Genomic DNA, 14,526 nt, shown 5'->3' on the forward strand with positions numbered 1-14,526 from the left:
TCTGCGCCGCACAAAGACACGGTGGTTGGAACCAAAGATCTCAAACTTGGACTCATCAGACCAAAGCACAGATTTCCACTGGTCTAATGTCCATTCCTTGAGTTCTTTAGCCCAAACAAGTCTCTTCTGCTTGTTGCCTGTCCTCAGCAGTGGTTTCCTAGCAGCTATTTTACCATGAAGGCCTGATTCACACAGTCTCCTCTTAACAGTTGTTCTAGAGATGTGTCTGCTGCTAGAACTCTGTGTGGCATTGACCTGTTCTCTAATCTGAGCTGCTGTTAACCTGCGATTTCTGAGGCTGGTGACTCGGATGAACTTATCGTCCACAGCAGAGGTGACTCTTGGTCTTCCTTTCCTGGGGTGGTCCTCATGTGAGCCAGTTTCTTTGTAGCGCTTGATGGTTTTTGCGACTGCACTTGGGGACACTTTCAAAGTTTTCCTAATTGTTCGGATTGACTGACCTTCATTTCTTAAAGTAATGATGGCCACTCGTTTTTCTTTACTTAGCTGCTTTTTTCTTGCCATAATACAAATTCTAGCAGTCTATTCAGTAGGACTATCAGCTGTGTACTGTATCCACCTCCTGCACAACACAACTGATGGTCCCAACCCCATTAATAAGGCTTGAAATCCCACTTATTAAACCTGACAGGGCACACCTGTGAAGTGAAAACCATTTCAGGTGACTACCTCTTGAAGCTCATCAACAGAATACCAAGAGTGTTTGGAGCAGTAATCAAAGCAAAAGGTGGCTACTTTGAAGAACCTAGAATATAAGACATATTTTCAGTTGTTTCACACTTTTTTGTTCAGTATATAACTCCACATGATTTAATTCATAGTTTTGATGCCTTCAGTGTGAAGCTACAATATTCATAGTCATGAAAATAAAGACAACTCTTTGAATGAGAAGGTGTGTCCAAAATGTTGGTCTGTACTGTGTGTATGTATGTATGTTGTGTTAACGTGTCTCAGGCTCTAAGAACCAAACTGTTTGTGCTTGTTGTGGTTTTCAGGTATCCGGACAGAGCAGGATCTCTATGTTCGGCTCATCGACTCCATGACCAAACAGGTGAGACACCCAACCTTCATACCTGACTCACACACCTGGTAGCTATCACAGTCTTTTGAGCTGCACAAGCAGAATCAGTTTCATTTAATTTCCGTAGCGCCAAGTCACAACAGCAGCTAAATCCACTTCATCTAACCTGCCTGTTTGCTACAAAAATCCCTGACAGATTTTCACCTTTACTAACATTATAAGGTATGTTGCTATGGCAACACAGTTGTGCCCATATGAAAGCATTGAGGGCTTTATTTCACATTCTAGACTATTTCCACTTTGCTGTGACACACTTTCCTGAATAATTATTCACATCACTTAAAGTTTTTACTTTGTGTTCCTACCATTAACGTCAGAGTATTTTATTGGGATTATATGTGACAGAACAGCACGAGGTGGATCAATGGGAACTAAAAAGTAACATTTTTACAAATAATATTCTAAAATCTGTGGTGTGCATCAGTGTTTAGCCCCCTGTGTCTGAACTTTGTAGAACCACATCTAACTGAAGGTCTTCTGGGGTTTGTCTTTACCAGCTTTGAATGTCTATAGACTGAAAGCTTTTTTCTATTCTTAATTGTAAAACTTATTCTTAATGTCCAAAGCAGAGCTTTTCTTTTCTGATCTGAAGTGTTCCTTTCAGTGAGTGAATTCACAGTAAAACTTTGAGAAGGTGTTTTATAAACAGAAAACAGTTTTCATATTGTCAGTTATACAGACTGTTTTAACACTTTAATAAGGTTTACCTGCTGCACGCATTTGTATGTCAATAATGATTAAATATTAAAAATAGATGAGTAAAAGTGTTCCTTGTTTTGTGTATTTGAGAATATATTTGGATGAATAAACTGGGTCCTGCTCAGTTACTGATCCTATTTGCAGCCTTCTTTAATGGATCAGCTCAATACCAGCCTCTTCATCCTTAGCTGCAGTTATCTTTCGCTTCAAATCCTGGATTTTTCATTTATCCTCAGAAATGGAAACAATTATTTTGTGAAATTTGCACCATCTTAGGCTGATGTTTGCTTCTTGAGAACTCAGAAGAAAGCAGCACATCTAATTATTTTAAGTTTTTTAAATTTAAATAATTGTTAAATAATGTTCAATGGAAGTATTTCTCAGGAATATTGAAATGGGAACAATGCTTTGCTGTTTGTCTTCATATAAAACTGCAGGTGTTCTGTGAAGGTAGCCTAAATGCCTCATTAAAGGAGGTTTAGATGTCATGGTGCTGGAGAGCTCCTGCCATGGGATTAACATTTTACAATATGGAAACCAACCAGGGTTGCTTTCGTTCTCTCAAAATCTCCTATTTTCAAACATTTGTAGTACTGACCTCCTCCTCCTTCTCTACTGATGCTCCTCCTCCTCCTTAGTTTTCCTAACTCAAGCTTGCAGCTCTGATGTGTTTTTCTTTCCAGGCGGCGTAACTTGGACCCTCCAGGTCTTTCCATTTTTCTGGTTTTCACTCGCTCATATCCCCATGTGGGATTTCAACCTGTGAGCCGCTTCACTGCCAACAAAAACCCACAAATGTTTCCAACTTCCAGTCAATCCGACCTCCCAGCCTCCATCGGCTGCACATTCTTCTTTTTCATACTTCAGCAAAGTTAACGTCAGGACAGTTATCGACAAGCCAAACTCTACATAAACAATTTAATGATTTTACAATGTGTTTTCACATTGGCTCATAAAGCTTTGATCGTAAACGTCACAAATCATATGAAATAAATCCAGAAAAACAAGTTAATGAGACTTTCCAGAATTTAGTCTTGATCCTGTGAAGGTTTGTGAAGTTTTACACATACATAGTTAATTTTTATTCTAATTTTTATTTCTACCTGAAGAAGGTTTTTGAAAAGATCTCATAAATGCAAATCACTAAATCATTCATTTATTTGAACTGTGTTAACATTCAGATCTGAATACAGTTCAGCTTCTCTTGAGCTGCAATCTTGGTAGAAGTAACAAAACAGATGATTTGTGACTCCATGGGAGTAACCAGCTGTTTTCTGCATTGAAGCTGCTGTAAAACCGTTTCCAATCCTGTCAGGTATGTTGGTGTCACTCAGAGAAACAGTTTACCTGAATTTAACCATGAAGAAACAGGTACTCCTAGTGTCTGTAAAGTATGTTGCATACATGTGCCTCTGTGTTGCTTGAGGAAGGTCCCTGCAGATCACTGGGTGGACCTGTCCGAGGACAGATTCTGTTCAGACTGATAAGCTAATGCATATAAGAGTACGAGGTCACTTCTGAAGGTGGACTGAACCAAGTCATTTTTGTTCTGTGTTCTATCCAAGTGTGATTGGATCACCCAGAACAGGCATTGGTACCAGGTCTGAATAAGGCCTATTGATCCCATTAGTCCAAGGGTTAATACTAAGCACAGGTAATATTCACTTGATGTCTGCTGAGCTGACGGAGCAAAATGTAGTTGGACCGAACACATGGACCCACTGAAACCCTAACCAATGATTTTCAAACATCTGTTAAAGCCTCTGTCCGTCTCTCTCTCTCTCTCTCTCTCACTCACACACACACACACACACAGACTGCCTGCCTGGCCATGTCGGCATGTCATCGATCAATAAACCGAGCAGCTCCCCAACAAAGTGCTAGCCGATCAATAGGCCCTAATGCAGCACAGCGATGACACACTGGAGACAATAATCCTGACACCTCCTCCTCCTCTGTGACAAACACACACTTTGCTCCCTACCTTCACCTACTGCACCAAGAAACCCCAGAACTGACAGACACGTTGGCTGGAGTCCCTGCGGATTGGTAAAGAGCCCAGCGGGCTCCTGTCAGGGGCGACGTATCTGCAGGATCGTTGTTGGAGCAACAAGGAGCCACGTTAATGCAGATCAGATTCTTAATTTAATTTTACAAAAAGAATCGGATCACAGCAGGTCAACTGGGGAAACCAAAAATGTGGTACCTCTGTTTCACTGAAACTTTCCACATGATCGCAAATTAAAATGAACATGAAACACATTATAATATAATCTAATCAGGAGCATAAAAGGGATGAGATGAATCCCACGAAACAAAAGAGAAACTTTTCAGGAACTGGTCCGCCTGTAGCTTCACGTAATAATCTCTCAAACGTCTGCTTACTGGCAGAAAACGTTGATTTTCTCACCATATTACATGGTATAAGGCACAAAAATGTAATGAATGCCCAATTATGGCAACAATAATCCAAATTATGCAGAGATCTAGCTTTAAATTAGTCCATCCTTGTTTATCTACACTAAACAGAGATTTAACCACTTCCCTAAATATTCACTTACAATAAAATATTTCTATTTTCAAAAATATTGATTTTAAATCCTTTGTGCTCTACAGGTCCTTCTCAAAATATTAGCATATTGTTATAAAGTTCATTATTTTCCATAATGTCATGATGAAAATTTAACATTCATATATTTTAGATTCATTGCACACTAACTGAAATATTTCAGGTCTTTTATTGTCTTAATACAGATGATTTTGGCATACAGCTCATGAAAACCCACAATTCCTATCTCACAAAATTAGCATATCATTAAAAGGGTCTCTAAACGAGCTATGAACCTAATCATCTGAATCAACGAGTTAACTCTAAACACCTGCAAAAGATTCCTGAGGCCTTTAAAACTCCCAGCCTGGTTCATCACTCAAAACCCCAATCATGGGTAAGACTGCCGACCTGACTGCTGTCCAGAAGGCCACTATTGACACCCTCAAGCAAGAGGGTAAGACACAGAAAGACATTTCTGAACCAATAGGCTGTTCCCAGAGTGCTGTATCAAGGCACCTCAGTGGGAAGTCTGTGGGAAGGAAAAAGTGTGGCAGAAAACGCTGCACAACGAGAAGAGGTGACCGAACCCTGAGGAAGATTGTGGAGAAGGGCCGATTCCAGACCTTGGGGGACCTGCGGAAGCAGTGGACTGAGTCTGGAGTAGAAACATCCAGAGCCACCGTGCACAGGTGTGTGCAGGAAATGGGCTACAGGTGCCGCATTCCCCAGGTCAAGCCACTTTTGAACCAGAAACAGGGGCAGAAGCGCCTGACCTGGGCTACAGAGAAGCAGCACTGGACTGTTGCTCAGTGGTCCAAAGTACTTTTTTCGGATGAAAGCAAATTCTGCATGTCATTCAGAAATCAAGGTGCCAGAGTCTGGAGGAAGACTGGGGAGAAGGAAATGCCAAAATGCCAGAAGTCCAGTGTCAAGTACCCACAGTCAGTGATGGTCTGGGGTGCCGTGTCAGCTGCTGGTGTTGGTCCACTGTGTTTTATCAAGGGCAGGGTCAATGCAGCTAGCTATCAGGAGATTTTGGAGCACTTCATGCTTCCATCTGCTGAAAAACTTTATGGAGATGAAGATTTCATTTTTCAGCACGACCTGGCACCTGCTCACAGTGCCAAAACCACTGGTAAATGGTTTACTGACCATGGTATCACTGTGCTCAATTGGCCTGCCAACTCTCCTGACCTGAACCCCATAGAGAATCTGTGGGATATTGTGAAGAGAACGTTGAGAGACTCAAGACCCAACACTCTGGATGAGCTAAAGGCCGCTATCGAAGCATCCTGGGCCTCCATAAGACCTCAGCAGTGCCACAGGCTGATTGCCTCCATGCCACGCCGCATTGAAGCAGTCATTTCTGCAAAAGGATTCCCGACCAAGTATTGAGTGCATAACTGTACATGATTATTTGAAGGTTGACGTTTTTTGTATTAAAAACACTTTTCTTTTATTGGTCGGATGAAATATGCTAATTTTGTGAGATAGGAATTTTGGGTTTTCATGAGCTGTATGCCAAAATCATCCGTATTAAGACAATAAAAGACCTGAAATATTTCAGTTAGTGTGCAATGAATCTAAAATAGATGAATGTTACATTTTCATCATGACATTATGGAAAATAATGAACTTTATCACAATATGCTAATATTTTGAGAAGGACCTGTATGTTCACTCTGTTTAAAAGTGCTCTTCTTTTAAAGAAATATCAAATTATTTTGCATCTATTCAAAGTTTTTGACTTTCTACTGAATATTTCTTAGAAATGTGTCCAAAACAAAGATTACTTCCTCAAACTTTCAATAAGGCTGTCACTGAAGGTCTCCTGTCATTTAAAAGGAATTTTTCTTAAAATTAAGTATTTAAAAACACAGAGCTGCCCTGAAAACTGATATCTTAGAAGCAGGCTGTGGAGATGAACCTGCTAGCATGAAGGTGGGTACACAATCACACTTTCACAGCATTCTTGCACAAGGAATGATGATGTACAAATATCGACTAACTGTATATTGTGTGTGTTCCTGATGCAGTCCACATCCCTTCTGGTTAAAGCGGAGCATTTTAATCCAGAGGAACAGAGCCAGGATCCTGATCAATAATGCAGAAGTAGTCGTTATCCTAAAAGTATTGTCCCCCAGAGGTGTGTGTGTGTGTGTGTGTGTGTGTGTGTGTGTGTGTGTGTGGAGGTCTGTTTTGACCATAAAGGTGGATGAGGTAGTGGTAGATCATTTGGAAAATGAGGACACACACACATGCTTTTAGGGAATACATTTACAGTCACCAGGGTAATACAAAACACACACACTCCCATATCTCCCAGGAGTACAGTCTTTACTCTCACTATCTTCCCCAAGGAAATCCCCATCAGCCCCCAAATCCTTCTTCGCAAACAAAATGTCCTTGTTCCGACAGTCGTACTGAGCATAAACTGGTTTTCACACACACTTCGCCCTGCACTCAGCGGTCATCCGTCAACCAGACTCTGACATGACAGCTCCGTGGGGTTGGGTGTAGAAGGGATGCGGTTGGTGCTTCTTCCTGGGGGGCCTTCTGCCATCTGGCAGGGAATTCTGTGAGTGTTGGAGGAGGCAGGGACCACCACAGGGGTGTGGGAGGTTGTGGGAAGTGTTGGTGGTCGGAGGCCATGTTTGACTTGACTGTGTGTCTAGGGGACAGTGAGGCAGGACCCAAAGTGACCTGCTCACTCCTGGTCTGATCAGCTAATTATGAATGTGGAAAAGGTTCAGCTGACTGATCTGAAATGTACAGGGGTTGGAAAATGAAACTGAAACACTTGGGAATGACATATACAAGTCCTGCACAGTGGTCAGAGGGATTTTAAGCCATTCGTCTTGCAGGATAGTGGCCAGGTCACTACGTGATACTGGTGGAGGAAAACGTTTCCTGACTCGCTCCTCCAAAACACCCCAAAGTGGCTCAATAATATTTAGATCTGGTGACTGTGCAGGCCATGGGAGATGTTCAACTTCACTTTCATGTTCATCAAACCAATCTTTCACCAGTCTTGCTGTGTTTATTGGTGCATTGTCATCCTGATACACGGCACCGCCTTCAGGATACAATGTTTGAACCATTGGATGCACATGGTCCTCAAGAATGGTTCGGTAGTCCTTGGCAGTGACGTGCCCATCTAGCACAAGTATTGGGCCAAGGGAATGCCATGATATAGCAGCCCAAACCATCACTGATCCACCCCCATGCTTCACTCTGGGCATGCAACAGTCTGGGTGGTACGCTTCTTTGGGGCTTCTCCACACCGTAACTCTCCCGGATGTGGGGAAAACAGTAAAGGTGGACTCATCAGAGAACAATACATGTTTCTCATTGTCCACAGCCCAAGATTTGCGTTCCTAGCACCATTGAAACCGACATTTGGCATTGGCATGAGTGACCAAAGGTTTGGCTATAACAGCCCGGCCGTGAATATTGACCCTGTGGAGCTCCTGACGGACAGTTCTGGTGGAAACAGGAGAGTTGAGGTGCACATTTAATTCTGCCGTGATTTGGGCAGCCGTGGTTTTATGTTTTTTGGATACAATCCGGGTTAGCACCCGAACATCCCTTTCAGACAGCTTCCTCTTGCGTCCACAGTTAATCCTGTTGGATGTGGTTCGTCCTTCTTGGTGGTATGCTGACATTACCCTGGATACCGTGGCTCTTGATACATCACAAAGACTTGCTGTCTTGGTCACAGATGTACCAGCAAGACCTGCACCAACAATTTGTCCTCTTTTGAACTCTGGTATGTCACCCATAATGTTGTGTGCATTTCAATATTTTGAGCAAAACTGTGCTCTTACCCTGCTAATTGAACCTTCACACTCTGCTCTTACTGGTGCAATGTGTAATCAATGAAGACTGGTTACCAGACTGGTCCAATTTAGCCATGAAACCTCCCACACTAAAATGACAGGTGTTTCACTTTCATTGTCCAATCCCTGTATCTTTAAAGGAGAATATTTAAAGACTGTGAAGCTGTGTGGGTGGGGGCACAGCAGACATCAGGACATAAAGGTGTTTTTTAATTAAACTTTCCAGGTGTCATGATTTGAAGGTGTTTAAGTTTTGTTCTGGGTCTGGTCTCACATCATGATTATGTTTTCCACAGGGTGCTTTAGTTCATTCCTTTAGTTTATGTTGCATTTAGTTGTGTTACTTCTGTAAGAATGTATCTTTGTATGTCTGTTAAAATCTCTTTTCTTGTTTTGTTTTCATTCTGCCACCTTAGGCAGCTCCATTAGGTCATCCTGCTTCATGTCTATCAGTCTCACTGCTTTCACCTCAGTCATGCTCCATATATTCAATTCAACTCAATTCAGTTTTATTTATATAGCGCCAATTCACAACACATGTTGTCTCAAGGTTCTTCACAAAAGTCAGGTTCATACATTCTAATTAATCGTAATCATTGAACAGTTCAGTCAGATTCAGTTTTTTATTCAAATTGGATAAAAAGTTTTTCTATCTAAGGAAACCCAGCAGATTGCATCCAGTCAGTGACTTGCAGCATTCACTCCTCCTGGATGAGCATGTAGAGACAGTGGACAGTCACTGGTGTTGACTTTGCAGCAATCCCTCATACTGAGCATGCATGTAGCGACAGTGGAGAGGAAAAACTCCCTTTTAACAGGAAGAAACCTCCAGCAGAACCAGAACCAGGCTCAGTATGAGCGGCCATCTGCCACGACTGACTGGAGGTTTGAGAGAACAGAGCAGAGACACAAAGAGAACAAAGAAGCACTGATCCAGGAGTACTTTCTATGGGAAGGAAAAGTAAATGTTAATGGATGTAGCTCCTTTAGTCGTTTCATCTAGAAAGAAAGAACAGATAAACTCTGAGCCAGTTTTCAAGGTTAGAGTCTGAAAGAGAGCACATAGAGTTAGTCACAGTAGAAGCTCAGTCAGTAGCCATGTCTAGGAGAGAGAAAGGGTTAAACACTAAAAGACAGGGCTATGTGGATCATCTGTAGAAGGTGAGCATTAAGTTGTTGCCAGCAGAAGCTCAGACGATGCCCCTCTCCAGAAAGGTGTCACAGGTAGACACAAAGCCAGGCCAGGTGTAGCTTCTAGGAAGAGAAAAGAGAGAACAAAGTTAAAAGCTGAAATAACAGCAAACAATGCAAAATTGGAGAGTAGTGTGAGAATGTAGCGAAGAGGGTGAAAGTGGTCATTATGTCCTCCAGCAGCCTAAGCCTATAGCAGCATAACTACACAGATAGTTTCAGTTTAGATTATTTAGTTAAACGGCGCTTATTTACAACAATGTCGTCTCAAGGAACCCCAAAAAGGGTCCCACTGGTGGTCATTGTTATACTAAAAACCACAAGGATTAGGATACCTCTCTCTGTCAGACTGATTATAACCATTGGAAAAGAGAAGGGGTCATACAGGTTGCAGAAATGGAGGGTGTGTTTGCACCTCAACCATAACTGAGCCGGTTTAGGCTAAACCTGACTCCCCCTTACTCCATCCAACAGGGAGGGAAGAAGACGGAGGTAAAAAATAAGGAAGATAGCTCAGGATAAACTAAGCCACTCTAACTATAAGCTTTATCAAAAAGGAACGTTTTAAGCCTAGCCTTAAAAGTAGACAGGGTGTCTGCCTCACGGACTAAAACTGGGAGCTGGTTCCACAGGAGAGGAGCCTGATAACTAAAGGATCTGCCTCCCATTCTACTTCTAGAGACTCTAGGAACCACCAGTAAACCTGCAGTCTGAGAACGAAGTGCTCTGTTAGGAACATATGGACCAATCAGATCTCTGATGTATGATGGAGCTAGATCATTAAGGGCTTTATATGTGAGGAGGAGAATTTTAAATTCTATTCTGGATTTAACAGGGAGCCAATGAAGGGAAGCTAAAATAGGAGAAATATGATCTCTCTTTTTAATTTTCATCAGAACTCTTGCTGCAGCATTTTGAATCAGCTGAAGGCTTTTAACTGCATTTTGTGGACATCCTGATAGTAAAGAATTACAATAGTCCAGCCTTGAAGTAACAAATGCATGGACTAGTTTTTCAGCATCACTCCTAGACAGGATATTTCTAATTTTGGCAATGTTCCGGAGATATACTCTTCTGTATTCCTTGTTGAAGTATACTGTTTGCCATGCCAAGCCTGTCCATATCCGTGTGTTCATGCCATGCCTGCTCATGTTCATGCGTACATCTGCTACCTCTAGCTTACTGTAGGTTTTTATTAAATTACATTTCTCCACTAATCGAGTTTCTTCTGCCTGCCTGTCTGTTTTGACAAAAAAAATTTATTATTACCTGTAAAGATGACAGATCTGGGTCAGTACAAAAAGTCAGAATCAGAACATCCTATATTTTCATTGTCACAAATACAACGAAATTGAGAAAAAAACAACAATCTGGTCAGTGCATAGAGCAATAAATAATTTCAGTAAAATAGAAAAATAGATGCAGTTTGTGAAAAAGGTCAATTAAAAACACATGTTCACTGTTGCATACTGAAGCTCTTTCCCATTATTGCATCTCCTTTACATTCTGGCTGTTGAGTTGAGCTGCTGCTGATGGATCGATACTGTTGGTTGCTTCACAGAACCAAGCAAAAAGCAATTATCATAAAAACAAACAAATACTCTGATTTAAAAGCCTGGAGCTGCTGCAGCTGCATGTGCCGCCATGACAGCTCACTAACGTATACTCCTCTAATTTTTTCCTTTCCTACTTCCTTGACATACCTGCTATGAATCAGAAAAAGGCAGACCCAAGATTCAGCCAGACACGGTACTGAAAGTTTAAAAGGTTTATTCAGCCACAGGAAAACGTCACACAGGTAACACTCCTCACAGCTTCCAGGAATCACTGCTTTTGTCTTGAGTGGAACTTGAAACCCAGAGGGGAAACCTCAGTGGGCGGCAGGCGGTGATCTCCACAGCACAGGTAAGAAGTGACTCCAGGCTGAATAATCCGAGGGCTAGGGTGGCTCAATAATCCAAGGACAGAAACAGGGTCAACGATTGGAACAAGAGAGGTCAGGCAAGGGGCAAGCAGAGGCATAAACCAGATGCAGGAAACAAGGTCGACAACCAAAATCCAAATAGTCCAACAGGGAGCAGGCAGAGGCATAAATCCAAAAGTCGGGGCTCCACGAAGGGCTTGACCTGAGAAACGTGGAACGTGGGGTGAATCCTCATGGAGTTGGGTAATCTCAGTCGTACAGCGACAGGGTTGATGATCTTAGAGATTGGGAAAGGTCCAACAAATCGGGGTGCCAATTTCCGGGATTCTACCCTTAATGGGAGGTCCTTGGTGGAGAGCCAAACTTTCTGCCCCACCTGGTACTTAGGGGCAGGGATCTGTCTCCGGTTGGCCGTTCTTGACTGAACCAGTGACATTCTGATCATCGACCTCCTGGCCTTTCTCCATATTCTTTGGCACCTTAGGGCAGCCGCTTGGGCGGACGGAACATTAGCTTCTCTCTCCTGAACCGAAAACATGGGTGGCTGGAAACCAAACACAACATGAAAAGGGGACCAACCAGTGGCTGAGGATGAAACCCTGAGGAAAGACTAACAGAAATTCCCAACAACGTACAAAACTCCTTCCAGAAACGTGACACAAATTGGGGTCCTCTATCGGAAACAATGTCATTTGGGATTCCATGGAGCCTGAAAACTTCTCAGGTCAATATCTCACCCATCTCCTTAGCAGATGGAAGCTTCTCCAGGGGCAACAGATGAACCATTTTTGAAAATCTGTCAGTTATGGTTAGTAGTACAGAGTGACCATTAGAAACCGGTGTGACCATGGGCAAGGGGGAATTGGCAAAGGGGGCAACAACCCCGCAGGGTGGCGACGAGAAGGCTTAGCTTGACAACATTGAGTGCATTCAGCAACAAAGCCTTTGACATCCTTGACCAGCGATGGCCACCAAAACTGAGTTCGAACTGTCTGAATGGTTCTGCTGATTCCTGGATGACAAGCTAAATGAGAGCAATGACAAGACTCCAGTACCTTAGGCACAAGGCGTTCAGGGACAAAACAGCCATCAGGTGGACATGATGGTGGGATAGGCAGATCTCTAATGGCTTCCTGGACCTCCCTTTCCACCTCCACTCTGGACACAAACAACCTGACGGTTTCAGGAAGGATAAACTCCTCTTCACACGCAGACTGAGATTCTTCAGGCTCTTGAATCCGGGATAGGGCGTCAGGTTTGCCATTTTTACTCCCTGGCCTGTAAGATAGGGAGAAATTAAAACGACCAAAAAACAAAGCCCACCTAGCCTGTCTGGGGTTTAGCTGTTTTGCTGATTTCAGGTACTCCAAGTTCTTATGGTCAGTCCACACCATAAACGGCTCCTTAGTCCCCTCCAGCCAATGTCTCCACTCTGTCAATGCCAACTTGATAGCCAATAACTCTCTGTCTCCCACGTCGTAATTCTGCTCAGCCTGTGACAGAGTCCTTGAAAAGAAGGCACATGGGTGAACACGATCATCCTCACCTTTTTGGCTTAATACAGCTCCGACCCCAGTGCTTGAGGCATCCACCTCCACGATAAACTGTCTCTCTGGGTCAGGAGACCGTAACACTGGAGCTGATGTGAAGAGTTCCTTTAACCTATTGAAGACCTCTACATCCTTATTCCACACAAATTTCACCTTGGAAGAGGTAAGAGCATTTAGGGGAGTAGCAACCAGGCTGTAATTTCTAATAAACCTCCCATAGAAGTTTGCGAAGCCTAGAAATCTTTGAAGCTGCTTGCGATCAGTTGGAACAGGCCATTCCAATACGGCCATAACCTTGGAGGGGTCAACAAGCACTTGATCTGGGGAAATGATGAAGCCCAAAAAGGAAGTGGTAGTTATGTGGAACTCACATTTTTCTGCCTTGACAAACAACTGGTTTTGGAGAAGACGCAGGAGAACAGCTCTGACATGTTTTGTGTGGGTTTCCAGATCTTGAGAATAAATCAGTATGTAATCAAGATAAACAAATACGAATTGACCCACCATGTCTCTTGGTACGTCATTGACCAATGACTGAAAAACTGCAGGAGCGTTAGTAAGTCCAAATGGCATGACCTTGTATTCATAATGGCCCGTAGGCGTGTTGAAAGCCGTTTTCCACTCATCTCCTTCTCTAATTTGGACCAGATGATATGCATTCCTTAGATCCAGCTTAGAAAATATCTTGGCTCCCTGGATCTGATCAAAAGCTGTGTTCATGAGTGGTAAGGGATATCTATTTTTAAGTGTTATCTCATTAAGGCCTCTATAATCAATGCATGGTCTCAATGAACCATCCTTCTTCCCAACAAAAAAGAAACCAGCACCTGCAGGAGAGGAAGAGGGTTGTATGTACCCTGCCTTTAATGCCTCATCAACATAACTCTTCATGGCCCTGTGCTCTGGACCAGACAATGAATAGGTTCTGCCTTTAGGGGGTGATGTGCCAGGAAGCAAATCAATAGCACAATCATAAGGTCTATGGGGTGGCAGAGCTGTGGCCTTGATTTTATTAAAAACCTTTAAATCATGGTATTCTTGCGGTACCTTGGATAAATCCGGACAGGTCTCCTCAACCTCATTCTCCACACTGACCTCCGTAGCAGCAGACAAAAGGCAGTCAGCGGAACATGACTCAGACCAACCCAGAACTTCCATTTTCTTCCAGTCGATGTGAGGGTTGTGTTTCTGCAACCAGGAGGCCCCTAGGACTACAGGAAGTTCAGGTGAATTAATGATCATGAAAGTTACTTTTTCTTGATGATTACCTCCAACTGTTAAGGTAATCTCCTCCGTCCTGAGATGTGAATTGTTCATGCTGTGACCATCCAAAGCTAGCACGTTTCTTGTGTCAGCTGACAGAATAAGTTTTATGCTGTTCTTATTTGCGAATGTTTCGTCCATGAATTCAGTGTCTGCTCCTGAATCAATAAACACGGTCCCCTGGAGAGACAAAGAAGAGGTTTGAAAATGGGCAGGAAACAAGAAGGAGGAGGCAGATAGTTGACTTCGGCTCAGTAGAGACCTCCCTTCCTCTGCTGAGCCTGTCCTTTTAGTGGACACCTGAGTGCTAAATGTCCCTTCTCTCCACAATAAAAACAGAGCTTGAATCTTCTCTGATGATCTTTCTCCTCAGGGGTAATCTTGGTTCTGCCCAATTGCATGGGCTC

At 42.9% G+C, this 14,526-nt stretch overlaps 1 protein-coding gene across 6 annotated transcripts in view; it reads left to right on the forward strand.

The window, feature by feature from the left end:
- LOC124860481 (transcription factor COE3-like) overlaps positions 1–14,526 on the forward strand; it is a 160,696-nt gene that overhangs the window by 34,346 nt on the left and 111,824 nt on the right. For all 6 annotated transcript variants that reach the window (XM_047353839.1, XM_047353838.1, XM_047353837.1 and 3 more), the window contains exon 4: positions 1,017–1,072. In XM_047353839.1, the coding sequence (XP_047209795.1) occupies positions 1,017–1,072 (56 nt within the window). The remainder of the gene's footprint in view (positions 1–1,016; positions 1,073–14,526) is intronic.

The sequence above is a fragment of the Girardinichthys multiradiatus genome, chromosome 23 (genome assembly GCF_021462225.1).
Source record: "Girardinichthys multiradiatus isolate DD_20200921_A chromosome 23, DD_fGirMul_XY1, whole genome shotgun sequence".
NCBI classification, from domain to species: Eukaryota; Metazoa; Chordata; class Actinopteri; order Cyprinodontiformes; family Goodeidae; genus Girardinichthys; species Girardinichthys multiradiatus.